This window comes from Ostrea edulis, chromosome 4 (genome assembly GCF_947568905.1).
Source record: "Ostrea edulis chromosome 4, xbOstEdul1.1, whole genome shotgun sequence".
NCBI lineage: Eukaryota > Metazoa > Mollusca > Bivalvia > Ostreida > Ostreidae > Ostrea > Ostrea edulis.
Window position 1 is genome coordinate 30,008,075 of NC_079167.1, and position 27,450 is coordinate 30,035,524.

General features: G+C 36.7%; 4 protein-coding genes across 5 annotated transcripts; 2 read left to right on the forward strand and 2 right to left on the reverse strand.

The window, feature by feature from the left end:
• Positions 1-1,454: 1,454 nt before the first annotated feature.
• On the reverse strand, positions 1,455-9,494 carry LOC125671781 (selenoprotein N-like). The gene is made up of 9 exons (XM_048907687.2): positions 9,285-9,494; positions 8,135-8,242; positions 7,078-7,397; positions 6,794-6,945; positions 5,107-5,288; positions 3,394-3,499; positions 3,120-3,288; positions 2,859-2,966; positions 1,455-1,823 (listed from the first exon to the last, which is right to left on the reverse strand). Exons 1-6 carry the CDS (start codon positions 9,429-9,431, stop codon positions 3,395-3,397), a joined length of 1,014 nt encoding a protein of 337 aa, XP_048763644.2. The 5' UTR covers positions 9,432-9,494; the 3' UTR covers positions 1,455-1,823; positions 2,859-2,966; positions 3,120-3,288; position 3,394.
• LOC125671798 (uncharacterized) lies at positions 9,463-13,771 on the forward strand. 2 transcript variants are annotated; one of them, XM_048907709.2, is made up of 4 exons: positions 9,463-9,746; positions 10,219-10,380; positions 10,626-10,738; positions 12,563-13,771. In XM_048907709.2, exons 1-4 carry the CDS (start codon positions 9,562-9,564, stop codon positions 12,628-12,630), a joined length of 528 nt encoding a protein of 175 aa, XP_048763666.1. In that variant the 5' UTR covers positions 9,463-9,561; the 3' UTR covers positions 12,631-13,771. The 2 variants fall into 2 exon arrangements, with proteins under 2 accessions (XP_048763666.1, XP_056017144.1); XM_056161169.1 differs by having other exon boundaries at positions 9,487-9,746; positions 10,626-13,771.
• Positions 13,772-20,658: 6,887 nt separating this feature from the next.
• LOC125671801 (uncharacterized) lies at positions 20,659-21,835 on the forward strand. Its single transcript, XM_048907713.2, has 4 exons — positions 20,659-21,105; positions 21,181-21,264; positions 21,525-21,637; positions 21,728-21,835. The coding sequence occupies exons 1-4, from the start codon at positions 20,906-20,908 to the stop codon at positions 21,769-21,771; spliced, it is 441 nt and encodes a 146-aa protein (XP_048763670.1). The 5' UTR covers positions 20,659-20,905; the 3' UTR covers positions 21,772-21,835.
• A 3,732-nt stretch (positions 21,836-25,567) lies between these two features.
• Positions 25,568-27,360, reverse strand: LOC125671802 (uncharacterized). The gene is made up of 4 exons (XM_048907714.2): positions 27,223-27,360; positions 26,877-27,053; positions 25,776-25,894; positions 25,568-25,687 (listed from the first exon to the last, which is right to left on the reverse strand). Exons 1-4 carry the CDS (start codon positions 27,306-27,308, stop codon positions 25,632-25,634), a joined length of 438 nt encoding a protein of 145 aa, XP_048763671.2. The 5' UTR covers positions 27,309-27,360; the 3' UTR covers positions 25,568-25,631.
• Positions 27,361-27,450: the final 90 nt, after the last annotated feature.

The following is a 27,450-nucleotide window of genomic DNA, read 5'->3' on the forward strand; positions in this document are numbered from 1 at the left end:
ACTGACTGCCAGGATAGTGACTGGTCTTCCAAGTTTTGCTTCACTAGATTCACTTTATTTTGAAACTGGGGGTTACGTTTTTCACATAAATAAATAATGTCTCTCCCTTTTCCTTAAGAAATGTATATTAATTACCGAAGTTAGTCACCACATGTAATCATTAATGTGCTTCCAGCGCCTTATAAAACTCATCAAACTGTAAATATAAATCGGTGTACATGCCATAGCTATATATAGTACATACATGTCACGTGCACTCACTAAAAATCTAGCGTGCATGGGTAACTAGTAGACCCATTTAAAGTTAAATTTAGAAAATTAACTTCGTTTGTTGCACATGTTCAGTCTACCTAAAGTTATAACATATCTTTCTGTGTTGTACACCGATTTCTTTTTGACATCGTACATAAACTTTGAAACTGATATCAAATTAATAAAAACTATCAAAACATACCAAAATACATACAAACTTGTAACACTCGTCAGTCTCAACATGCCATGTGCACTATTACAAAATGGCGCAGTCGGCCTAAGTACCGAGGTTGCTACCCATAATGCTTTGCGAAAGACATGTGGAATTTATGACATTGGGCCAACTAAGGGCTAATACCAACCACCCAACAAATGGTTCCTTTCTCACTACAGCAGTTTTATGATATTAATTATACCGTGGTGTCCAGCTAGCGCAGAGGTAGCGCTCTAGGTTCTCACCTACACACACATAATGACCCCTAGCGCAAACATCCGTGCATCAAAGGACCCCATTGGAAATAAGTTTTCGAGCCTTCATGGGTCATCCTTGGTATTTATGTAAATATTTATAATTATACCAAATAAACATTTATTTTAACAGTTAACCCAACATTGACCCAACTATCATTATTGCTAGATTGGCCTCATAATGCATCACCAACTGGGTAGTAACTTGACCTGCGTATTCACATAAAACAGGGGATGCTCACTCCTCCTAGGCACCTGGTCCCACCTCTGGTATATCCAGGGGTCCGTGTTTGCCTAACTATCTATTTTGTATTGCTTATAGGAGTTATGAGATTAATCACTGTTCGTTATCTTCACCTTTCATCAACATGTCTATCCCAAATTCCTTCTGTCCCGTGGGGATCTGGGTTAGAATATGTCCTCAGTACTCCTTGCTTGTCGTAGAAGGTGACTAAAATGGGGCGGTCCTTCGAATGAGACCGCAAAAATCGATGCTCCGTGTCACAGCAGGTGTGGCACTATAAAGACCCCTCCCTGCTCAAAGCTCGTAAGCGCCGAGCATAGGACAAAATTTTACAGCCCTTCACCGGCAGTGGTGACGTCTCCATATGAGTGAAATATTCTCGAGAGGGACGTTAAACAATATTTAATCAATCAAATTCCTTCTCGTGGGGTTCCGGCTTAGAATAGGTCCTCAGTACCTCTTGCTTGATCTAAGACAAAAACAATCAACATTTAGTGTATGTTCGTTTACTAAACAACACAGTAATCAAATCATGTAGGAATTCTCGTCGTGTGTATCGTAACCTGAAAGGAATTGGGTTTTCCTATCTCAACTGCACATCGATCATAGTCTTTTGATGTACGGCATCATTCAGGAATGCAATTCTAATTTCGGTTACTCGGAGCAACTGGTCCATGTTTTTGCTCATCGTGACAACTTTTACGTTTTATTTATTCATATATTAAAACAGTCCTTGGATATTACATCTTCGACGCTGTACCACACTCCCATTCTTTAAAGTTCTGTAACGTCCCTACCCGCTGCTGTCATTGCTCGCCTTAACATATTAGCGTATCGATACGACAAAATATCGCCATACCTACAAACAGAAAACATTAAATCTTCAAAAACAATGAAAGTTTTAATATACATGTATAATCAACTTCAGACATTTCGAATCCCCCTCCCCTCCCCTCCCCGACTACTATATTTTTTCAGTTATCGTGAAAATTATTTCTGTATCATCGTTTTTATCTTCGCTAGTGAGGAGTGCAGGGTCCTGTTTTACAAAACAACTTACGACAGTGTCGCAAGTCTTAAATTATATTACAGTTATTACTTTGAGTAAATGAAGTAAAAGTTTTCTGAGGCTAAATTTTCAACATTTTAAAAAAAATATTTTGCATTTGGAGTGAAGGATCTTACAATAAAACTAGAAAAATTCAATATGTAAAGTTGGTCGTAAGTCGTAAGTTCTTTTGTAAAATGCACCCCTTATCCGTTGCTCTTGTTTTCAATTGCCAATAACAAGGAATGCAATCTGCATCTCTCATTTTTCCCATAGGTACTTGTAGATTTTTTCAGAGTTTTGTATTTACTGCGCAGCTCTATCGGAGTGTTGAATCGGGCTCATTTGCATCGCATTTTATTTGTTACCTACTTGTGAAACTGAAGGGGGCTATAGTTTTCCTCTTTGTCTGTCCGTCTGTCTCAATTGGTTTTCCGGACATTTGAGCTTCCTCAATCGTTGTTAGATCGAGTTTTGATTTTGACATGGTTGAATGGTTTTTACGAGATTTATAGGACTTGTGCTGAATATAGTTCCACTTGGTTTCTACACTACATGTACTTGACCATTCTAAAACTTGTTCCTCTGGTCTTTAAGGGCGGAGTTTGGTAGCACAGTTTACAGGTGTTCGCCACCACTGTGATTGTTTCGTTAAAGCGCATTTCATTGTTACGGAGTCTTCTGTCCGTGTCTATCAAAATTCATTTTGTCAAGGACGCTAAATTCTGACTACATCTGTCACAAGAGAAGATGAGAATATCGAATCGGAATGCCTGGTCAGCACAGATGCATCTCGTACTGTAAAATTACCAACATTAATATTACAACTAGACAAGCAAGTGGTACCCTCCAAAATCCAATATCTCCGGGACTTCCTCGTCAAATAAAGTGTTCAGATTTTCATAATGCACAATATTCTGTCGTTGATCATAGACAATGATCTCCACAGGAAACCTGAAACACAGTTAGCAAACGTTACCGTGCACGCACGACAAATATCCAATCTGAGTTTACTTAATATGAAGCGCATACTCGAAATACTACAAATCGGGATGTGCATTTCTGTTGCATTACACTTAATTTAATTAGTTTCCCGAAGAAGCTTACGAGTAGGCATCCAGTGTCTCCGAAGCCATTTTGGCGACAATGCTATCTGTGGACTGTACAAGCTTCTTCAGTCTCGCGACAAGGGACCATGAGGAGATGAAATTATTTTTCAGAAATTTCATAATGGGCGGACTCGCGAGTGGACCATCGCGTAGAGTCCGCCCAGATCCTGAAATAAATACAAAATTTTATTTTTGAGAATCGCTAACAGCATATCTTTAGATTTCAGATATACACATGTACACTACTCGATGTAAATGTATTAAATCCTAACCTCAGCATGACTGGTCATCAAGTGCTCCCCATAATACGATATGGTGTATCAATTTAGTTTCCCCCTTTGCCATCTTGATTGCTTCTTCAAAGGGTAAGTATTCCACCTAACAATAAAAACATTCTGCAATGAATAGTATTCCACCTAACAATAAAAACATTCTGCAATGAATAGTATTCCACCTAACAATAAAAACATTCTGCAATGAATAGTATTCCACCTAACAATAAAAACATTCTGCAATGAATAGGATTCCACCTAACAATAAAAACATTCTGCAATGAATAGGATTTCACCTAACAATAAAAACATTCTGCAATGAATAGGATTCCACCTAACAATAAAAACATTATGCAATGAATAGGATTCCACCTAACAATAAAAACATTATGCAATGAATAGGATTTCACCTAACAATAAAAACATTATGCAATGAATAGGATTTCACCTAACAATAAAAACATTATGCAATGAATAGGATTTCACCTAACAATAAAAACATTATGCAATGAATAGGATTCCACCTAACAATAAAAACATTCTGCAATGAATAGGATTTCACCTAACAATAAAAACATTATGCAATGAATAGGATTCCACCTAACAATAAAAACATTATGCAATGAATAGGATTCCACCTAACAATAAAAACATTATGCAATGAATAGGATTTCACCTAACAATAAAAACATTATGCAATGATGAAGTATTTCACCTATTGATAAAAACATTATGAAATGACGATGTATTTCACTTAACAATAAAACATTATGCAATGAATAAATATTCCTCCTAACAATAAAAGCCTCACATGATTATGAGATTGATCACTGTTCGTTATCTTCATCTTTCATCATCCTGCTGACCTGTCACACCCACCGTAAACACTTTATCTTGATCAGGTAAACGGAGTAATCCTTAGTCAAACTCGTGACCCAATGACAGGTTGTATTGGCAAACTAAATCGTTATAACGACCATAGAATTTACACAATGCTGACTTTAAACGAAACTGTTGAAACTTCTGTGACATAAATTTGTTTGTCAGTAGTCTGCCTCCATTTAAAAAATGATCGCAGAACAAGCTCTTGCGTATCGAATCAGTTGAGAGACATAAAAACCATTTGCAGGTGATAATGGAATATTGCTACATAGATATGGGAAGGTAATGATGAAGAAGCTGAAATCATCCCGTTTGTCATAAAGTTGAGTTGTTAATATGCCGTTAACATCTATGTTCGATAAAATATCTAAGTACGAAGCAGAGGTGGACGACTCTGTGGTGTCTTTTATTTCGAGTTCGCTGGGATATATCGAATCGACATATGAATGAAAATGTTTATTGTTAATTAAGGATGTCAATGAGTAATCGAGTACTCGACTCTCGCTCGGTCATACCGATCATCTACTAACTATTTCATAGTCTAGTACTCATTTAAAATAATCTTTTTTAGTAATGTACATCAATTCTACACGTTTCAGTATATTTGTGAGTAAAAATCATGAAAGGGTAAAGTCAAAGGTCGGTTTTAATTCGTTCATGTGCAAATTCATAAACACAACTAATAAATTAAAATGAATTTCTGTCTTACATGTATATTGCATGATGATGTACTTTTCTTGTTAGCGTACTTGGGGATAACTAAACTCAAGCTTGTCTGTCGTAATATTGTATCACATTGTTCGAGCTATGTACAAAACGAAAAGGTCATACCTGTTTGAAGGGAAAGAATGCCTTTTCCAGTTGACTTTCCGCTTCTTTTACGGATGTTTCACGTGACCATTTGAAATTGCGTTCACCATAGAAAGGTTGTGATTTTAGCTCCATTAGAGGAAGGTAACCAATGTCCACCATTAAATTATCGGTAGGCCGGTTACTTCCATACCATTCTAAATCTTTGGGATTACATGGGTGTGGATTATGATATAAAGACAATTCAGGAATATCAAACACGTTCAGTTGTTCTTTATAAGCCTTGTCAACTCTAGTTTCAAGTACGATATATCTCTATTTCTCACTATGACATTGGCAAAAAACATTCCGTCAATATTTTACATGTAAAACACTTTCCATTGGTCCGAGAAAACAAATTATAACAGAAAATAAATGAAATAATTATGTGTGTGTCAAACGTAATTTACAATTGTTGCAAATTAATATTGAAGAGTTATTACACTACTAATCTCAAACGTGATCTTAACCATATAATTATGTCTAGTATAATATATAATTATACAACAACCTATTTCTGACAGTCTGTTAAATTAGCTTATAAGACATCATGTATAAAATCAAATACATGGCTGGGTATTCACCCATTACATAATAATGTTCTAGTCATTACAATAATCACATCCATGATAAAACTTGTCAAATTACTCAAACCTTTTGCAAAGTATATTTTTCGCCATAGTAAATAACATTTCTAAAGCTGTTGCCATAGTAAAGCAAAGTTTCAAAGCTTTTACCACAGTAAAATGTCTCAAAGCTTCCATCACAGAAGATAAAAGTTTCTAAGCTTTAGCCATAGTAAATAAAAGTTCTAATTATAAAAGCTTTTGCCACAGTAAATAAAAGTTCTAATTATAAAAGCTTTTGCCATAGTAAATAAAAGTTCTAATTATAAAAGCTTTAGCCATAGTTGCTATAGTTACACGTGTAAAAAAGGTTAAGATAACGAACAGTAATCAATCTCAATTCCTACAAAGAATACAACATGAAGAGTAGGACAACTACGGAGCCCTGGACACACCAGAGGTGGGATCTGGTGCCGAGGAGAAGTAAGCATTCCATGTTGACCGGTCACACCTGTTGTGAGCCCAATATATTATCAGGTAAATGAAACAATCCTTAGTCAAAATTAGTTTATAAAAACGGCTAACAATTGGTATGAAACATGTCAGACAACAATTTACCCAATGGCAGGTTGTATTGGTGAAAGGTGAAGATAACGAAGTGATCAATCTCATGAAAGGTGAAGATAACGAACAATGATCGATCTCATAGCTAATTTATGCAATACAAAATAGATAATTGGGCAAACACGGATTCCTGGACACATCAGAGGTGGGATCAGGTGCCTAGGAGGAGTAAGCATCCCCTGTCGACCGGTCACACCCGCGGTGAGCCCTATATCCTGATCAGGTAAACGGAATTATCCGTTGTCAAAATCAGTGTGCCAAGAACGGCCTACCAATCGGTATGAAAGACGTCAGGCAGTATTTGACCAAATGATAGGTTGTATTGACGAACTAGATAGTTATAACGACCATAGAATTTGCGAAATGCTGACTTCAATCGAGACTGTTGAAACCCCTGTAACATCAACTTGTCAGTAACCGAATTAAAAACTTACCATACTCAGAGTATTTATATATTTGATGCGTTGGACAAAACTCACCGACATTTAACTCCTTGGTGTTTGGAACATAGAGATGGAAGTACAGCATTTTATTGGTTTGGGTATTTAGAATTAAATTCCCTGTGAAATACGCTGGCGTGAACCAAAAAGGTAACAACGGTTCTTTGTTCAACTGGAATTCAGCATGAAACCTAATCAAATGTAACGCCATTCATTGTAAACCAAAAGTAGCATCAAAGTGTTGTTAGATATCACTTGTCAAAGAACTTTATTGGCTCATGTGACAGATAACTTAGTCACACTGAACAAGGAAAAAAGATTACCTGATGTAAATGTTCACTATGGACCCAGCAGTTGCATGTAATGTTGCATACCCCCCTCTCGGTTCAAATCTTGTCTGCAGGAAAGGATTACCATGGAAACTTTGGAGAAGATCAGAAATTACTCTCTGTATACCTGAATAGATTGGAGGCGTGTGGCGATTGTGGGATAGTTCACCAGCCTCACCTTCATATAACTTCCAGATATCCCCAACGTCTTTACCCGGAACCCAGAACTCCATAAAGCGAGACTCTTCGATGCAAGTAAGATTTTGATTGGGTTTTGTCCAGTTTAAGAGTGCATTTATATACTCTTCTTCACTCTGTATAACAATATAAAAAGGTAAAGCACAGTACACATAGAAGTCATTGTTTCTTCCTTCTGATATCCAGATAAATTTACATTTCCAATGTTTTGCCTTTTTGATTTTATTTTGCCTTTTATACCGCCATCAGTTGTAATGATGGACATTTCCTCATGAATGCAAAGCAGCTGTAAACCAGTTGCGTGTGAATCTTGATAAAAATGTCACGTCAAAATAACGGCCGGGAATTCCGAAAGAAATAAAAGTAGAATTTAGATTTACGAAATATATTTCATTTTTGAAAATACACGAGGGTATGAATTGCAACGCTTCACGCCGGTATACTTCATGATGCGCGTTAACTATGACAAACTGGCGATCTCAGATTGACATATTTTCACATCGGAATAATTGTCTTCATTAAGTACGGCGGCGTGAAGTGTCGCAATTCTTACGTATTTTCAAAAACCAAATTTAGATCATATATGATCACCATAACAAAAATCAAATTTACTTCTTAATATATGATCACTATGAAAAAAATCAATTTGAAAGTATTAATAATAGTAAATTAGCGTTTCAACGTTTTCGATAGAGTAAAGCATAGTATTTAACGTTTGCTAAAATATTTATTCCAGTATGGTATTAACAAATATAGTATCAACGTTTTACAATAGTAGATGAAAGGTTTTACTATAGGAATTGTCGTTGGGTTACCGTGTACCATTATATGTTGCTGAAAATCAGAACTTTACCTTAACTAAGTTGCTTCCAGATACATCATCTCCTAAAGATTTCAGATTCAACGGCTGATATCGAACATTCAGTGGAACTTCCCCGTCTGTACATACTCTGACGATATCCTTTAATATAGAAAAATACAGCGACAAAGTGTAAAGTTTGATAATTAGTTATATGGAAATAAAGATTGTTACCAGTATAAAATCAAGTCTAGATGTTCACAGTCAAGCTTTGTTAGTAGCAGTAGTCCACTTCTGCAGAATTTTATATTTAGTACTAAATTCTATCTACTGGGAATATCGATACATTAAGTGTCAACAATGCAATAAATTCCATCTACTGGGAATATCGATATATTAAGTGTCAACAATGAAGTATATCTATTGGATACAGATATTAAGGAAGTGTCAAGAAGGAAACAAATTCTATCTATTGGATTAAGATATTAAGGACGTCTCCACAATGCAATACATGATTCTATCTATTGGATTCAGATATTAAGGACGTCTCCACAATGCAATACATGATTCTATCTATTGGATTCAGATATTAAGGACGTCTCCACAATGCAATACATGATTCTATCTATTGGATTCAGATATTAAGGACGTCTCCACAATGCAATACATGATTCTATCTATTGGATTCAGATATTAAGGACGTCTCCACAATGCAATACATGATTCTATCTATTGGATGCAGATATTAAGGACGTTTCCACAATGCAATACATGATTCTATATATTGGATTCAGATATTAAGGACGTCTCCACAATGTAATACATGATTCTATCTATTGGATGCAGACATTAAGGACGTCTCCGCAATGCAACAAATTCTATCTTTTAGATGTAGATATTAAGGACGTGTACGCAATGCAATACATGATTCTATCTATTGGATATCGATACATTAAGGAAGTGTCGACAATACAATTTATGATTCCATCTATTGTATACGAATATTAAGGAAGTGTCAAGAAGGCAACAAATTATATACGAATATTGAGGAAGTATCGACAAGGCAATAAATGATTTTATCTCTTGGGTGCGATTATTAAGGAATTGTCAACAAGGCAACAACTGATTCTTTCTATTGGCTACGAATATCAAGGAATGTCATTAATTAAGGCAATAATTTTTAAAAAAAAATACTTGACACTACCTGGCTATCTTCATTTGATGCTACGGCATGATCTCTCGTCTGGAGTTGCTCCGAGTGTTTGTCACGGTATCGTACATATAAGGTAAAACCAAACAGTGCAACGAAAAATATAAAGAAAAACAAAAACTTTAGGTACAAAAAATGCATGACTTTGCTGTACGAAGCGACCAGGCAGCCATCTTTTGGACAGCCTTGACGACACGGTTATCGATAAGGTCTTCTGAGGTCTTCTTATCTGGTATTTCTGACGTTTGGTGGTAAAGTCTCACTAGCAATCATGGCACAAGGTATCGTCTGCTTGTCCCTGGTAATCCTGGGCTGTTGCTATTTACTGTCCTCCCATCTCATCCAAAACCCTTTCACATCCGAACAACTTGCAGTTCTCGCTAACGCCAACTTTAGGGATCTTCCCTTTCGATTACAGGTTGCCCTCAGAAGAAGACCTAAAACAGGAGACAATTCGTAAGTATTTCAAAAGAGAAAATTGGGGATGATTTTGCTTTACAACTGACATGTAAATTGTTCAGCAATATCACTTTCTTAGGACATTTCTTTAAACACTTCTGCAAGGTATTTTGTCCTAAATTATTTCTTATCATTTGTCTTGCATTTTCACCTGAATTGTAAATTGGCTTTCGAAACTTTCACATGAAGCAACAACAAAAGAGTCATTCACATTTATTGTGATATTTGGATTACATATACGTTTCACATGGATGTGATAAGAAATTTGTATGTTTCAAAGTACACACACGCTGTACGTTTTGTGCGATAGTAGATATTCATATTAAAATCATACAATGTTCTTTGCATATTTGCTGATTAAGTATTGTACATGTAAAATAATATAGCTTCAAAACGCGCGTGACAATCACATGCAGTGTTCTTGCATACAAATGCTGTATTAAAACTGATAAAAATGTAAAAATTTTAGACATTTTTGCTGCTCCACCGATACAAGTACTCCCATTGGTTACAAAACAGTTTCCAAGGTTGTCAGCGAAATCATCAAAGTAGGAAAAGTTGTCCAGGTTGGAGAAAATTCTTGTGGATTTTTAAACACCGGAAAATGTCATCAAAACGAGCTGCGATATGAGTAAGTATTATTTTGCAGAATGATTCAAAGTTAAAGACGCAAGATTGAATGTACTGTGGCTGGATGGTACAATGTATTTCTGTCTATTCACATCATACTTAAGATTTAAATTCGTATCATTACTTTAAATTTCCATTCATTATGCTGTATATTTATGTTTAACTTCATACCAATGCTTAAACAGTAAAATTGTTTTAGTGGGGGAAAATGACTTATATTTATGAATGAGAATTAATTGATTACAGAGAGAAGGTGATCACCCATCTGACGTACGAGGAGATGCCCTTGATTCAGCAGTGTCCTTCTTCCAACATCGTCTGCTGTAACCACTACGTAAACATTACCGGAAACTGCATGTGTATGTGTCTTACGCGGATCAATTGCAGTGTCTCTTTGTTGTTTTACATCCCATTCAGGATTTCTTTACTCAAATAGACATGTGACCAGGCTCCCTGACCATACGTTGAGAGTATATTTAAGTCGAATTACTCATGAATTAGTGATATTTATCAGTCAATGAAATTCATTTTGAGATATTTTCAATTTGATTCCAAATGACAATAAGGATTTCGTGTGATTTTAACACGCCAAGTGACTATAACAAACTCTTATTTTCAACTCAAGTCTACTCTCAGTTTATTGTCATGGGGCCTGCATTAGGCGGATGAACACAGAGTTTGACCATGTGCTCATGACCATTATAGTGAGGGTTCTTTGTATGACGCTCAGGGTCATTCTGTTTGAGTCCTTTGTGTGACGCTAAGGGCCATTGTATTGAGAGTTCTTTGTGTAACACTCAAGGCTATTGTAGTGAGGCTTCTTTGTGTGACGCTCAGGGCCATTATAATGAGGGTTATTTGTGTGACGCTCAGGGCCATTGTATTGAGGGTTCTTTGTGTGACGCTCAGGGCCATTATAGTGAGAATTCTTTGTGTGACGCTCAGGGCCATTATAGTGAGGGTTCTTTGTGTGACGCTAAGGGCCATTGTATTGAGACTTCTTTGTGTAACACTCAGGGCTATTGTAGTGAGGGTTGTTTGTGTGACGCTCAGGGCCATTATAATGAGGGTTGTTTGTGTGACGCTCAGGGCCATTGTATTGAGGGTTCTTCGTGTGACGCTCAGGGCCATTGTATTGAGGGTTCTTCGTGTGACGCTCAGGACCATTGTATTGAGGGTTCTTCGTGTGACGCTCAGGACCATTGTATTGAGGGTTCTTCGTGTGACGCTCAGGACCATTGTATTGAGGGTTCTTTGTGTGACGCTCAGGGCCATTGTAGTGAAGGTTCTTTGTGTGACGCTCAGGGCCATTGTAGTGAAGGTTCTTTGGGTGACGCTCAGGGCCATTGTAGTGAAGGTTCTTTGGGTGACGCTCAGGGCCATTATAGTGAAGGTTCTTTGGGTGACGCTCAGGGCCATTGTAGTGAAGGTTCTTTGTGAGACGCTCAGGGCCATTGTATTGAGGGTTCTTTGTATGACGCTCAGGACCATTGTAGTGAGGGTTCTTTGTGTGACGCTCAGGACCATTGTAGTGAGGGTTCTTTGTGTGACGCTCAGGGCCATTGTAGTGAGGGTTCTTTGTGTGACGCTCAGGGCCATTGTAGTGAGGGTTCTTTGTGTGACGCTCAGGGCCATTGTAGTGAGGGTTCTTTATCCTGCCAACGGTGACACGGGACCCATATGTGTTATCTCACGCCCACAAAACCCATGACTTTCACTTCCGGTCGACAGGGGATGCTTACTCCTCTTAGGCACCCGATCCCACCTCTGGTGTGTCCAGGGGTCCATGTTTGCCCAACTATCTATTTTGTATTCCTTATAGGAGTTATGAGATTGATCACTGTTCGTTATCTTCACCATTCTTACACCGGGTGTTTGGCGAAGGTACTTGTAGTCGCTGCCTATGTTAAACGTCTTAGGCTTGATTTGGTAAATTGCATGCATTGTTGATGGATAAAGACATTTTATCTAAATACGTTTTGTGGGACATTCTTTGGGAAGCTTTTTTGTGAAAATTTACACAAAATCTTTCGAGCAAAGGATCAGTTAACCACAGGCATCATAGAAGTACGTAATTAAGTCAATGTACTGAGACATGTCGTAAACTTTAGAGAACAATGGAATCAAATGAGTTTATGTTACTTACATTCAATGCGCTAATTGATGGTTTATCTTTTTTGTAGTAATTGCTGAAGCGTCCGCCTATAAGCAGGACTTGATTGATCTTATGCAAGCGGGACTTCTTGGTTAAATATATATCTGTAATAAATGTGGTAAAAAAAAAACAACCTTCAGTCTATTCGTAATACTTGCATAGATATTCCTGTATTTCAACGTCTGTATGTCAGACGTCGAAGTCTGAAAGGTATGCACTTTATGAAGACATTGACTTAAGTTTGTTTTATGTATGCAGTTGGTAAGGACATTGGACTTTGTTTAATGAACTGCATGAAGTAGCTACTTTCTGAAGACATTGATCATGTTTTGAGTTGATATTTTATGAAGACATTGACTTTGTTTTAAGTTTGTACTTGATGACTTTATTAAAACATGTACTCGAATGTCTAAATTTAGATTAACAAAAACTTGTACGATATGAAAATTTTCATGAACTCGCTTTTTTCAATTCACCTTAAGGATTGCTTTGTGATATTGAAATAATTCTGTAATGAATGCATTTTTTCTCTATAATCAAAACTACTACAGAAAGACACTCCAGCATATGAATTCTGATAAGATTATACCAATAATAATGCACATTTTCCCGCTTTAAAATTACCACAAAATGTGAAAGACTCTCTCAGAAAATTTTAATATCATTAGTCAGGACAATAATACAGAAAAATATTCTACTTTAATATTTCCAAATCAAATACAGCTGATCTGCAAAGGTCAGTTGTGTCACAGTCTGTATAATGGAGTGAAATAGGGTACACAAATATTCAGTTTATTCAACTGGCAGTAATAATACTTTTAAATGAAGATACCTTGGGTGCTACTGGTTTTTAAGGTTATGCGTGATATACATATTTAGCTCACAACAATGACAATTCCCACATTTCATGTTTACAAGATACGTTTCCGCCCAAGTCTTATTAACCTTTCGGGAATGGTACTGGGCATATGTAACTTACAATGTAGTTCTTATGGGGTCTAGACGTTCTATGTAAAAAATTCAAAGTTGCTGAAAGAGAGATTTAGATATTATTTGTGTATAAGAATTTAGTTACATTTATTATTTAATCTTTATTTCAGATTGCAGGTATCAATCCTTGTATAAAGAACAATACTTACAACTTGAAAATGTCAAGATATGTATCGTTCGTTTTGTATTATTTCGAATTGACTTCTTTTAATGAAATAGAAATGAGAATCAGAAGCATTGAAACTTCTATGGTTTTAATCGTGAGTTGTTTTGTGACTCGGATTTCTGCTTATTAGTTCCTTATCAATGAAACCAGAGGAACCCAAAAGTACAATCTATGTCGCACTTCATTTACCGCACTTTTATCCCTAATGGTTCGAGGTACTGATATGAAACTTTCTAAGTAGTTCTAACGTTCCGATAACAGCGTGTCACTTCACAAGCGCCCGTGTGGATCCGGGTTAGAAGAATAGGTCCTCAGTACCCCTTGATTGTCGTAAGAGACGACTAAATGGGGCGGTCCTTCGGATGAAACCGCGACTCCGTGTTGTTAACGACGTTAAACAATATACTATCAATAAATCATTTCGCTTACAAATTTTACTCATTGATTGAGCGTATGGTTTCAATAAAAGTGAGTTTGGGTGACCCTGCTATGTCATTATTTCAAAGTGAGAGGTCATTGAGAACAAAATTAAAACCTGTTTCAACGAAATCTACATTATGAGAGGCCTCACCCAAATATTGCACGTTCAATCAACGGAAGTGACACGCTGTTACTCGAGCAATGGTATCCTAGTAATCAAGTACACTCCTCAGATCCAGTTCCACTTTTGGAAGAGTTATGACCCTTAACTTCCAATTTTGCTATTTCTGCACTTGTTTGTTATTATACCCCCCGCAACAAGTTGTGGTGGGGTATACTGGAATCGGGTTTTCCGTCTGTAGACGCAATGGTTTCCGGGCTCTAAAGCGTTATCCTTTCTACCTACAGTCACCATATCATACATATGGACTACCCATGGGATGAAGATGTTCCCTATCGATTTTGGGGTCAAAAGGTCAAAGGTCACGCGTACTGGACATCGAAGTAGCAATATGGTTTCCATTTAAATTCTTTAACGGCTTTTTTCATCGCATGGAGATGCTGTGTTCCTAGATAATCCATTTCTCCCTACAAACGAGAATACCCAAGGTTTGTCATGCCATTTGTTTTTTACTCTCAGAAAAGAGGTAGTTTATACCTATTACCAACACCCTTTGGGAGATTGGGGTAAACGGGGGGTATTCTTAGTGAGCATTGCTCACAGTACCTCTTGTTCTTTTTAACGTTGATATAAGACATGCTGACTAACTTTCTAATTAAAAACTACAGATAAAGTTGAACTTTAATCTTGGTTGACCCAGTTTTCCAGGAGTTATAAATGCGTAAAATTTATCATTTTAATATCTACTTAACCCTGTGGTTAAGTATGTGTTCAATCCTCGATCCCTGCGCCACACCAAACCTTAGAAAATCAGAATTATTGTTGATATTCGCCACAGTGTCCCCGGTGTTATCATGTTTTTAGATGACCGGAAACCCCGTGGTTCCATGTCAATGATATGGAGAACAAACGAGGAAATGTCCTTGTGCACGAGATTTAAAGAGTATCTTGTATACAATTTCACTTAAAACAAACATTGATTACCAAGCCAAAAACAATAATCATGTAATGTGCAGTATTTATACGTCTGTAGATTGAGTGCTAGCTTTTCATGGAAACTTGTTCATTTGTTCTGATGTATGGAGAGGCCAACCCGAAAATTTGACTACTTGCTCGTAACTTTGGTCATTTTTATGCTTTATATAAGTTTTGTATTTGACTTTGCTACCACTTTAAAAATCCATGACTTTTAGGTATCGGGCGTTGTTGGAACTCACTGCTTACATACACACGTGACCACATTGAATAAACGATCAGAAGCTGGTGTTGACAGACAATCGTCAAAGTCATTCTGAAAGTGTTTGGGTGAAATACAGAATTGAGGGCGTAATGATAAATCAGAAAGTCGGCCATGAAGGCCAATCTTAGTGCACGTACAAACTTTCCCTGAGAACCAGCCATGTTTTATTTTGATCCTCGTCACCTTTGGCCGGCACTTGCTCCTGTCTACAAGAAACACCGATAATTCATGACACTCGTAAGGACATAGAACGTCTCCTAGTCTGTTCAGTTCAGATTAAAGAGTTGAGATGCATTACAGTTGTGTAAATGAGAGCTGTGAAGATTATATACTGGGATTGGTCGGACGTTTTGTAATAAACAGTTTTCGAGATATTTTATCAATTGTTGAATTTGAAGGATAAATTTGATACTTTTTAATATAACCCTATTGCAGTAGATTTATAATGTAAGAAACATTTCAGAAGACGCTTTGGGAATGTTACTACTATACCCCATTCATGTGAAGTTTGGTGCAGAAACTCAGTCTACAATTTGATATTTAGTCAGACTTGACAAAAAGATTACTTACACTATATACATTGGTTGGATAAGATCAAGTTGATCGGGTTTTCAATTAGTTTGATGTAGCAACATGCATAAGTAAAAAAAAGTGTTACTTCACTTAAGAGCTGGTGCCATCTCTGCATGGGTGGAAAATTCTAGAAACCTTATCCTAACCTGAACACTAACCCTGATATAAACAAGATACAAACAAAAACAAGTTTACTATAATATTTATATCTTTTAACAAAGATAAAATATACTAGCAAATATTACTTACTAGAGGGCATGGTTTTTTAATAATGCCATATTATGAAGGTCAATACCAATTGGTGAAAACTCACAAAATCAGTGTCCAAATTTTTGAGTCCGTATAGACATGCCTTACACGGAAGTTACGGGAGACCTTAGCATAAAAAGTGTAGAAAACGAATAGTGATCAATCTCATAATTCCTATACAGAGTACCAAATTAAAAGTAGGACAAACACAGACCCCTGGACACAGCAGAGGTGAGATCGGGTGCCTAGGAGGTGTAAGAATCCATTGTTGACCGGTCACACCCGCCGTGAGCCTTATAAAGGTAAACGGAGCAATCCGTAGTCAAAAGTAGAATGCAAAGAACGGCCTAACAGTTGGTATGAAACAGTCAGAAGCTTTCGATTTAATGACACGTTGTGTTTGTAAACTAGATCGTCATAACGACCATAGAATTTGCGAAATGCTGACTTTAAAACCCCTGTAACATCAACTGTTGTATTGCGATCCTAGACAAATGTCATCTCAACAATATCAAAGTTATTAAGAAAGAAATTACAAAACTTCTGGTTTGGCCATGAATGAAAAATTGTTTCATGATCTTCAATCAACGTCATTATAATACGTCAAAGGAGTTAGACTTGTAGCCTGGGTCCAGTTGAACAAAATCAAGTAAAGTTCAACTGACAGTTAACTTCCAAGTTAACGCTATATAAATGCTCAAGTTAATGACAAGTTTTAAACTGCCAGTTAAAGTTAAAAAATCGTGCAACTGGGTTCAGGTCCATAACTATGTAATACAGGATTTAGACTGATAGTCTGGTACATAACTATGTAATACAGGATTTAGACTGATAGTCTGGTTTGTAACGTTGTAGTATAGGATTTAGACTGGCAGTCTGGTCTATAACTATGTAGTACAGGATTTAAACTGGTAGTCTGCTCCATAACTATTACTGGTATTGCAGAAATTGTAAATCGATTAACATGAGTGATAGTTGTCATCTGCAAAATAAAGTTTTTAAAAAAAATTGACAGTGGTATAGTGAGTAACGTTTTCTGAATGACTTTGATCTTTAAATTTTGATCTAGATAACTTATTGTTCAAAATCATGGATCATATGCAGGATAGTGTAAAGATTTATTAAAATCTACTCAGTAATTAAATAAATTATTAGTTGGGAGAAAGAGGTAACTAATTACCCACAAATTGGTGTTTAATACATGTATCACATGCAGGGAAAGTTTATTTAAGGATATTATCACACATGGCAGGTTAATTGTACCGTGGTGGTAACTGTAGAATAGACTAGGTATTGATCCGGTACTTGACAGGTTGATTGTACTGTAGAATAGACTAGGTATTGATCCGGTACTTGACAGGTTGATTGTACTGTAGAATAGACTAGGTATTGATCCGGTACTTGACAGGTTGATTGTACTGTAGAATAGACTAGGTATTGATCCGGTACTTGGGAGGTTGATTGTACCTTGGTGGTAACTGTAGAATAGACTAGGTATTGATCCGGTACTTGACAGGTTGATTGTACTGTAGAATAGACAAGGTATTGATCCGGTACTTGACAGGTTGATTGTACTGTAGAATAGACAAGGTATTGATCCGGTACTTGACAGGTTGATTGTAACATGGTGGTAACTGTAGAATAGACTAGGTATTGATCCAGTACTTGTCAGGTTGGTTGTACTGTAGAATAGACTAGGTATTGATCCGGTACTTGTCAGGTTGATTGTACCTTGGTGGTAACTGTAGAATGGTACTTTGCAGGTTGATTGTACTTTGGTGGTAACTGTAGAATAGACTAGGTATTGATCCGGTACTTGACAGGTTGATTGTACTGTAGAATAGACAAGGTATTGATCCGGTACTTGACAGGTTGATTGTACTGTAGAATAGACAAGGTATTGATCCGGTACTTGACAGGTTGATTGTAACATGGTGGTAACTGTAGAATAGACTAGGTATTGATCCAGTACTTGTCAGGTTGGTTGTACTGTAGAATAGACTAGGTATTGATCCGGTACTTGACAGGTTGATTGTACTGTAGAATAGACTAGGTATTGATCCAGTACTTGACAGGTTGATTGTAACATGGTGGTAACTGTAGAATAGACTAGGTATTGATCCGGTACTTGTCAGGTTGATTGTACCTTGGTGGTAACTGTAGAATGGTACTTTGCAGGTTGATTGTACTTTGGTGGTAACTGTAGAATAGACTAGGTATTGATCCGATACTTGACAGGTTGATTGTACTGTAGAATAGACAAGGTATTGATTCGGTACTTCACAGGTTGATTGTACTGTAGAATAGACTAGGTATTGATCCGGTACTTGACAGGTTGATTGTAACATGGTGGTAACTGTAGAATAGACTAGGTATTGATCCGGTACTTGTCAGGTTGATTGTACCTTGGTGGTAACTGTAGAATAGACTAGGTATTGATCCGGTACTTGACAGGTTGATTGTACCTTGGTGGTAACTGTAGAATAGACTAGGTATTGATCCGGTACTTGGCAGGCTAATTGGACCTTGGTGGTAACTGTAGAATGGTACTTTGCAGGTTGATTGTACTTTGGTGGTAACTGTAGAATAGACTAGGTATTGATCCGGAAGTTGGGAGGTTGATTGTAACATGGTGGTAACTGTAGAATAGACTAGGTATTGATCCGGTTCTTGGGAGGTTGATTATACTTTGGTGGTAACTGTAGAATAGACAAGGTATTGATCCGGTTTTTGGGCGGTTGATTGTACTTTGGTGGTGACTGTAGAATAGACAAGGTATTGATCCGGTTCTTGGGAGGTTGATTATACTTTGGTGGTGACTGTAGAATAGACAAGGTATTGATCCGGTTCTTGGGAGGTTGATTATACTTTGGTGGTAACTGTAGAATAGACAAGGTATTGATCCGGTTCTTGGGAGGTTGATTGTACTTTGGTGGTAACTGTAGAATAGACAAGGTATTGATCCGGTACTTTGCAGGTTGATTGTACTTTGATAGTAACTGTAGAATAGACTATGTATTGACCCGGTACTCGATACGTTTACGCCTTCGGCTGTTACACAACATGGAGATTTGAAACCTTTAACCATGTACCTCGCTGATTGTTGTGAATGAACACAAGATGACGAGATATGTCTTCATGGCATACTTAAGTTTACACTCTATCTTTCTAGTGGAGCATATAGTTGTTACCTGTTTCAAGAATTGCATGAATGACTGCAAATATAATCTCTTTTTGCTGTTCGCTCGTTCTTTGGATTCGACAATGAACACATGGGAATGCTGTCGGTATTCACAACACTTAAAGGAATCAAATTCAAAAGTCTGACCTTCAGACGAGGGATATCAGTCAATGTCAATCATTTTCTTTCAGATTTTGTAAGCTCTTAAATGTGTCTGGACATAGGCTAGTAATGAAGCCATTTAAGCAAGTTTCTGTCCAAATTGTACGAAGCATGGGTGATTTCACCTCCAGAGGGCGCTGGATTCAGTTGGCATCATAGAGCTACGCCGTACTTTCCTTTTACAGAAAGTTGGAAACTTTCTCGATTTGATTCGGATCGGGTGAATTATCAGGCCGCGACGGTAATGTGACTCCATTGCGTTTCATATATAAAATTTTCTAAGTAGTTCCGGACTTTAAGCAGTTGGGAATGATTTGAATATGTTAACACTAAACTCAATTGTCACCGAAAATAAACTAATATATATACTTAGAGGCACCAAAGATGAAAAGATTTACCACAAAGAGCTGAATAAGCTTGAAGCCAAGTGAAGTCTTGGATGTAGTACGAAAAGAAAAGAAGACACCATTAAAAAAACAATACATGCATCAAGTTATGCCGGGCATTATACAGTAAGGCTAGAAATTTACATATTATCATTATCATAATTATTGCACCTAACTCTTCAGATGATGCAGTTGAACTATATATTTTCGGATGAGTGACAAATTAAAAGTAGATGGGGACAGGTTCAATCCCATCGTCGCAAATCTAACAGAAAACAAACGCTCCTTGAAACCCAGTAATGATGGAGAGAATTGGAGGGAAACACCCTTGGGTAACCGACGATGGTTCAATCCCAACTAATCATATACATTTATACATCTTAGATTCATCACTCGCCAACATTTCTTCAGATGCTGTAATTCAACCATATTGTCTTGACCGGTGAACAAGGTAAAGTTTTGAAAGGATGCTAAATTTAAAGTAACTATAGATTATGATTTTTCTTCTTCTGAATTTCATTTGATAAAGCTACAGAATATTTAACTAGATGTGTTTGTAAATTAAGCACCATGCCCCTTCTGTTGCCAACTTCAATTGTGACGTCATCCGAGCACATAGTCCTGACCTTGAACTTTCAGTTCACCCAAAGTCTCCTTTTTGTACAGTCAAAATTTCATGACAATGTTAAAGTTGCACCCAAAGAGACACATTTAAACAAGTATCCTTATTTTGATGAGTCAAAGGATGTGATTTTCGCCTTATGTTCAAACCGAGAGACAAAAATCGGCAACAGGCAGTGTATTGTTGGGATTTATCATTACGCACTATATTGGCTATCGGTTGTCTTATCTGTAGAAGGAGTTCTAAACTGCGACAATCAACATGAATACAATTTTGCTTTTAGTTTCATTTTTCTTTTTATGCGCGGTCGGATTGTGCAAGGATCATCCGCTGAAACCAATCATCAGGAAAGTCCGAGCGGAGGTGACTCTAAATGAGGAGGAGAAAACTACACTAGCCAGGGCAAACGAACACGAACTTCCGCCATCATTACAAAGACTTGTGCGCGCTACTCTAACAGGGTAAGGACCAAATTATGATAATAGATAACTATTCTCAAAACCATATTTGTCTCACAAATTTGTTCATCTTTACAGAGACCACTTGTGCTGTAGAAATACCCCCTTACCACTGGTTACTAAAACTAGGTCCGTTGCCAGGCACCATCTTGTTCATGACAAGTATGTATTAAGTGAGTACCAGACCAGAAACTGAGAATAGCCTTATGTTATGATTACTGCTGGTTAATAAGACAAGAATGAGATATAAACATATACTAAAAATGGTTTTTGTTTATGAAAATTATTTCAAAAGTTAGTTGGATTCGAAATTTAAACTCAAGTCTCTTCTCAGTGTCTTGAGGCCAGATGAAAATATAGATATGTTTACAGTAACTAGTATCATGGACTGTAATATACACCTTATCTTCTCTATACTGCAGAACAGTGGTGACCTACGTAACAGAATACTATAAAACTGTGGTTGAAGGCCGATGTCCTCAGGAACATATAGTCTGTTGCAATATGTACATTATGGTGGCATACAAATGTGTTTGTAAGTATATCTATCGTTGTCAGTATATGTGGTGCATTACTCTCGTTTGAATGACAACTACTTTTGACCCATGCCTTAATTTTTTTTCAGATTTGAAAGATCTTCATGAAGTTGCGATTTCCTTACTAGGATAAGAATAGCAGAGGTATATTTTTGTATCGCGGGAATGGAGACAAATAAACTTTGGTGGTAATCCCATATATTTGTTTGCTTTTATTACTTTGTTTAGAAAGGTACTTAAACTGAATTTATTGATTTTGAACGGGACAAGAGACAAGCGATATATTTTCATTATTTCTATAACATTTTTGTCAAGTTAAAACACATGCAAATTCCTACGTTACTCCCAAAGTAAGAGATTATTGGTACATACTGTTGTTGCAGAGTTATATAAATAGCTATTTACTTGATTTATCTCCATGGACAGTGAGAGGATTATAGGGTTTTTGAACTTAAATTGGTAAACATTGGCACTAGTTGGGTGAAAAATACGTGAGCTTGCATTTTTACATCGTAGGAGTGTTAATATTCAATTTAAGCTGAGTAACGCTTGTGATATATAACTAAACCTTTTTTTGGATGATGTATTCCTGTTTTCATCAAGTTTCGCTGGTACTTGTATGGCTGTTTACAATACCCACGCTTTCAACGTAAAACCAATAGCATTGATCAATTTCAAGTGTAATGTTTCCATTTGTGAATGATAATGAAAGGCGAAGATAACGAACAGTGATCAATCTCATAACTCCTATAAGCAATACAATATAGATAGTTGGGCAAACACGGACCCCTGGACACACCAGAGGTGGGATCAGGTGCCTAGGAGGAGTAATATGTTTTGGTTCAGAATCGAAATAACAAAACAATTAATTGATATCAAATAGAAAAACAACATCGAAACAGTCTACCAGAGCACCCTAACAACATCTGGTTTGTCATATTTGTTTGCAGTTAAAGTGCAACAATATTAACTTGTACCCGGAATTTGTTTGTACAGATTTTATCCTTTGTGTATTTAATGGTTAAGATTTTCCACGCTAAAATTCTTAAGAATTCAGGACATTTTTACTAACAAATTATTAGCTTTATGATAAAAAGATTTATTCATCCCCCCCCCCCCTCAAAAAAAGCATATCATCTGAGAAGGAAGCGCGACATGATTTAGATATGAATTATATTTGGGGGGGGGGGGATCTGCATATACACGGAACATTAGCACAATAGAATTTCTCATCGCAATCTTCATAGTAAACCCATCTTTTTCGCAATACTAGCTATATCACAATGACGTCATATGATACAGTCCTTACAAAATTCCGCTTCAGACTTTTTTATTCTTGTATATTAATTAAAATCTAAGCATATATTTGAACGTTTGAAGTCTCATATATTCAATAGAGATTTCGATGTTTCAAACAAATCAATCTCTCAGATAAAATATTATTATAATATGAAAAGGGTGGAGATAACGAGCAGTTGCAAATTTCATAAATACTATATAGAATTTAAAATTGAAAGTAGGGCAAACACAAACACCTGAACACAAGAAGTTAGATCAGATGCCTAAAATCAGTAAGCATCCCCTGTTGACTTGTTACATCCGACAATAGCCCTACATTTTGATCAATTAAACGGAGTAGTCTGCATTCAAAATCAATTCCAACAATTGGTATGAAACACGTCAGACAGTATTCGACCTAATGACGGGTTGTATTTGCAAAAAAAAAAAAACGACCATAGAATCTGTGAAATACTGACATATATGGTGTGTCCAGGGGTCCGTGTTTGTCCTATTCTCAATTTTGTATTCTTTATGGGATTTATGAGATTGATCACTGTTCGTTATTTTACCTTGTCATGAGACTTGCCCTTTGATTTGAATATTGCACATATTCGAAATTTGTCAAAGCCATACATAACAACATACTTCATAGTCAAGATTTTAAAGTTATTGCAATCCAACATGCGTATTCGAATAATCATAAAATCATTTCTTCTTGACTCTGACGTCATATTCATGCCATATTCCTGTACATGTTAAGGGGGAAATAGTTGAAATTACACATATAATGGAAAACAAAGTTTAATATACCATCAACACAATTTTAAAGTGTCATTTTCATGTTCTATGTGATCTTAAGTTACATGTTACTGTTTATTTTTTGCATGTCTATGACCATAACATACCCTTTGACATGCGGATATGTTAAGGAGGAATATCACACCGCAGAAATCTCATTTGGATGACACATGAAGAATGTTTACAATGGGTAATTTGACAGTCTGATTAAAACCAGCCCCCTTCTCCTATCGTCGTCAGGACGATAGGAGAAGGGGGGCTGGTTTTAATCAGACTGGTAATTTGAAAACAAAATTCAAACGCCTGCTAGACTTACCATCTACAGACCAGCAATCTACACATTCAACTACTGAACTACCCAGACAGACAATTAGGAGTATACAAAAATCATTTCATTCATGTTTCAAAATGAAGTCAGCCATTATGATGATGTATTATATCTCCTTAAAAGAAAAAGAAAACTTTAGACTAGAGTTATTACCCCGCGAGGTTTGAATACCATTTCGCAAATTCTATAGTCGTTCTCATGTTCTAGTTCGCCAAATCAAACTATCATTGGGTCAAATGCTGTCTGACGTATTTCATACCGATTGTTAGGCACACTAATTTTGACTAGAGATAACTCCGTTAACCTGATCAAAACATAGGGCTCACGGCGAGTGTGACCGGTTGACAGGAGATGCTTACTCCCCCTTGGCACCTGATCCCACCTCTAATAGAAGTTATGAGATTGACCACTGTTCGTTATATTCACCTTTATAGGAGTTATGAAATTGATCTTTGTTCGTTATTTTCACCTTTATAGGAGTTATGAGTTTGATCGCTGTGCGTCGAATTAACCTTTATAGGAATTATGAAATTGATCACTGTTCGTTATCTTCATATTTATAGAAGTTATGAAATTGATCATTGTTCGTTATCTTCACCTTTATAGGAGTTATGAGATTGATCACTGTTCGTTATCTTCACCTTTATAGGAGTTATGACATTGATCACTGTTCGTTATCTTCACCTTAATAGGAGTTATGAGATTGATCACTGTTCGTTATCTTCACATTTATAGGAGTTATGCGATTGATCACTGTTCGTTATCTTCACTTTTATAGGAGTTATGAAATTGATCACTGTTCGTTATCTTCACCTTTATAGGAGTTATGAGATTGATCACTGTTCGTTATCTTCACCTTTGTAGGAGTTATGAGATTGATCACTGTTCGTTATATTCACCTTTAAAGGAATTATGACATTGATCACTGTTCGTTATCTTCACCTTTATAGGAGTTATTAGATTGATCACTGTTCGTTATATTCACCTTTATAGGAATTATGCGATTGATCACTGTTTATTATCTTCACCTTTATAGGAGTTATGAGATTGATCACTGTTCGTTATCTTCACCTTTATAGGAGTTATGAAATTGATCACTGTTCGTTATCTTCACCTTTATAGGAGTTGTGAGATTGATCACTGTTCGTTATCTTCACCTTTATAGGAGTTATGAGATTGATAACTGTTCGTTATCTTCACCTTTATAGGAGTTATGAGATTGATCACTGTTCTTATCTTCACCTTTCTGTACAATAATATCATAGCTGTAACGGTCTTCTCCCCGCCAATGTTTAAAGTTACATATTCTCCACTCGAAAATAATAAAGAGTCCAGACACGATCCATGCGAACACTCTATGGAGACTGACTTTATTATGCTGAATCTTCTTGAAAGTTTATTTTGAATTTCTGTTCTTCAACAGCAACGTCATACTAAAGTTTAAAGGCATTCTATACACGAAAACCTAAAAAGCCTTTGATGATACAAAACGATGGGAAATAAAGTGCCTGAAATGTAAGAATTTTTCTACAAATATCTTTAATATTTTTCATCACGACCAATATTGTCATTCTAGACTATGTCCTTCATCCCAATAAACCGGCGTTAATGAGCTCTTGCAGAGAACTGGATGCTCCTTTATCTAAAGAATAAAAAATATATCAAATAATAAGCCCTCATTCAGTTATGACTAATTAAATGATGTCGTGGACAGATGATACCAGACATACCTAGACACTGAGATCCAACTCTTTCGTATCCGTCACAGCACCTGAGATGTACTTGGGGACATTTACCTGGGTATTCCACCACCACCGTCTTTTCTACATCCACCAATTCTGTAGTAGTCCTGAACAACAAATACAGTATTCATTTTATTTCTCTGATTCTTATTGATATACTCAACTATGCCTTGATTCTTCTTCGGCTTCCAATAGCGTTCATACGAAAACAAGAGAGTTTTAATCTTTATTTTGAATTCCATACAACCCCGGTAATCAACTTTATTTTCTCTTCCTCATATTCTAACTAACATGGACAAACTAAAAACCCCTGAGTTCCGTGGGATGGGGAATCTAAAGAACCGACTGGATGCCTTGATAAGGATCATAACCCTGACTAGCAGGCCCCGATCTGTAACGGTTTCAGAGAAGAACCTTAAACGTTAAATTGTTTCATGCTGTTCATGTCTTCTCGCTTACTGGTGCTGTTAAATATCCTCGATTTGACTTAAAACATGAATAAATATTTATAATACAAATCGCATTTTCCTCGATGAACCAATCAATTTCAGCACGCGACACAATCCGTTCATATTGACTATGAACGCATTATGAACTAGTTTAAAGCACGCGACTGATAGAGCGTAATGATTACAAAGGTCTCGCAAAGTCACACCCCGGATTAAGATTGTGAACTTATCATCCCAATCTTGTGGTCTCCTAGCTCCAAAATACAGTGCATCGTGCAATGTTGATAAAAGGCAGGGTAAAATGTAACGTTATGTCTATGTTTTGACGTACGTCACATATATACGACTGCGACATAGATGGATCATAGGAGTTCGCTTTATGCAACAAAATATTGCCTGACTTATACAAGCAATGTAAACAAATGGTGATTTAGTAAATGAATATAAATATAAGAAATGAACAGCACTTTTGAGCTGTTCATGGTCAATATGAATGGATTTGGATTTGAGGAAAATTCTCTGTGAATCGCTAACGCTATTCACATAATTTGCCTCAAATCCAAATCCGTTCATATTGACCATGAACAGCTCAAAAGTGTTGTTCATTTCTTAAAGAAATTCATCGATCAATCAGACATACACAACATGGCTAACCACGTCCTCGCATAACCCGTCTGGGGTGTTTGGCGTCTCGCCAAGTTGGCAGTCTCTTTGGTAGGTCGTGTTCATTATTTTGGTAACGTTTTTCGGCTCTACACTTGTTGTGGTCACATTTTTTCTTATCGGTGCAACATCGACGGAACAGCACCAATGTACCCTGGTAAAGAGAATTATTCTTACTTAGATTTTGGTCCGAAAATTCTGACATGGTCCATATCTGCAACTTGGAATATGTTCGCATTTTATAAACAAAAGCTGACATTGTAGATTGCCATTCAACATTCTTTGAAAACTCACTTCATTAAATATACATCGTTATCACTTACGCCGTTCCCGTCCGTCGATTCCTATCGATGTTAGCCCCCTGACACACCACAGATCCAAAGAAAACAACAGCTATGTATTTAAGCATAATGAACAGGTCTTCACTATTTAGTCTAACTTACTCCGTTCTAAATGTCACGTGCCTTATTCGAGATCTTATCATAGTTTGTTGACGCTCTATGGTTTAATGTGGGTTATACAGAATTTCAAGAAATACAGAAAAATACATT

What these genes read in the sequence shown, in the direction of transcription:
- LOC125671781 (XM_048907687.2), bottom strand. Translation starts at nt 9,431, where the DNA reads ATGCATTTTTTGTACCTAAAGTTTTTGTTTTTCTTTATATTTTTCGTT. An exon ending in CATCAAATGAAGATAGCCAG is followed by an intron (nt 8,243 to 9,284) that starts GTAGTGTCAAGT and finishes TCTATATTAAAG; the next exon opens with GATATCGTCAGAGTATGTAC. An exon ending in ATAGTGAACATTTACATCAG is followed by an intron (nt 6,946 to 7,077) that starts GTAATCTTTTTT and finishes ACATTTGATTAG; the next exon opens with GTTTCATGCTGAATTCCAGT.
- LOC125671798 (XM_056161169.1), top strand. Translation starts at nt 9,562, where the DNA reads ATGGCACAAGGTATCGTCTGCTTGTCCCTGGTAATCCTGGGCTGTTGC. An exon ending in CCTAAAACAGGAGACAATTC is followed by an intron (nt 9,747 to 10,218) that starts GTAAGTATTTCA and finishes TAAAAATTTTAG; the next exon opens with ACATTTTTGCTGCTCCACCG. An exon ending in CAAAACGAGCTGCGATATGA is followed by an intron (nt 10,381 to 10,625) that starts GTAAGTATTATT and finishes AATTGATTACAG; the next exon opens with AGAGAAGGTGATCACCCATC.
- LOC125671801 (XM_048907713.2), top strand. Translation starts at nt 20,906, where the DNA reads ATGAATACAATTTTGCTTTTAGTTTCATTTTTCTTTTTATGCGCGGTC. An exon ending in GTGCGCGCTACTCTAACAGG is followed by an intron (nt 21,106 to 21,180) that starts GTAAGGACCAAA and finishes TCATCTTTACAG; the next exon opens with AGACCACTTGTGCTGTAGAA. An exon ending in GGTGGCATACAAATGTGTTT is followed by an intron (nt 21,638 to 21,727) that starts GTAAGTATATCT and finishes ATTTTTTTTCAG; the next exon opens with ATTTGAAAGATCTTCATGAA.
- LOC125671802 (XM_048907714.2), bottom strand. Translation starts at nt 27,308, where the DNA reads ATGCTTAAATACATAGCTGTTGTTTTCTTTGGATCTGTGGTGTGTCAG. An exon ending in GACGTGGTTAGCCATGTTGT is followed by an intron (nt 25,895 to 26,876) that starts GTATGTCTGATT and finishes TTTGTTGTTCAG; the next exon opens with GACTACTACAGAATTGGTGG. An exon ending in AGTTGGATCTCAGTGTCTAG is followed by an intron (nt 25,688 to 25,775) that starts GTATGTCTGGTA and finishes TTTATTCTTTAG; the next exon opens with ATAAAGGAGCATCCAGTTCT.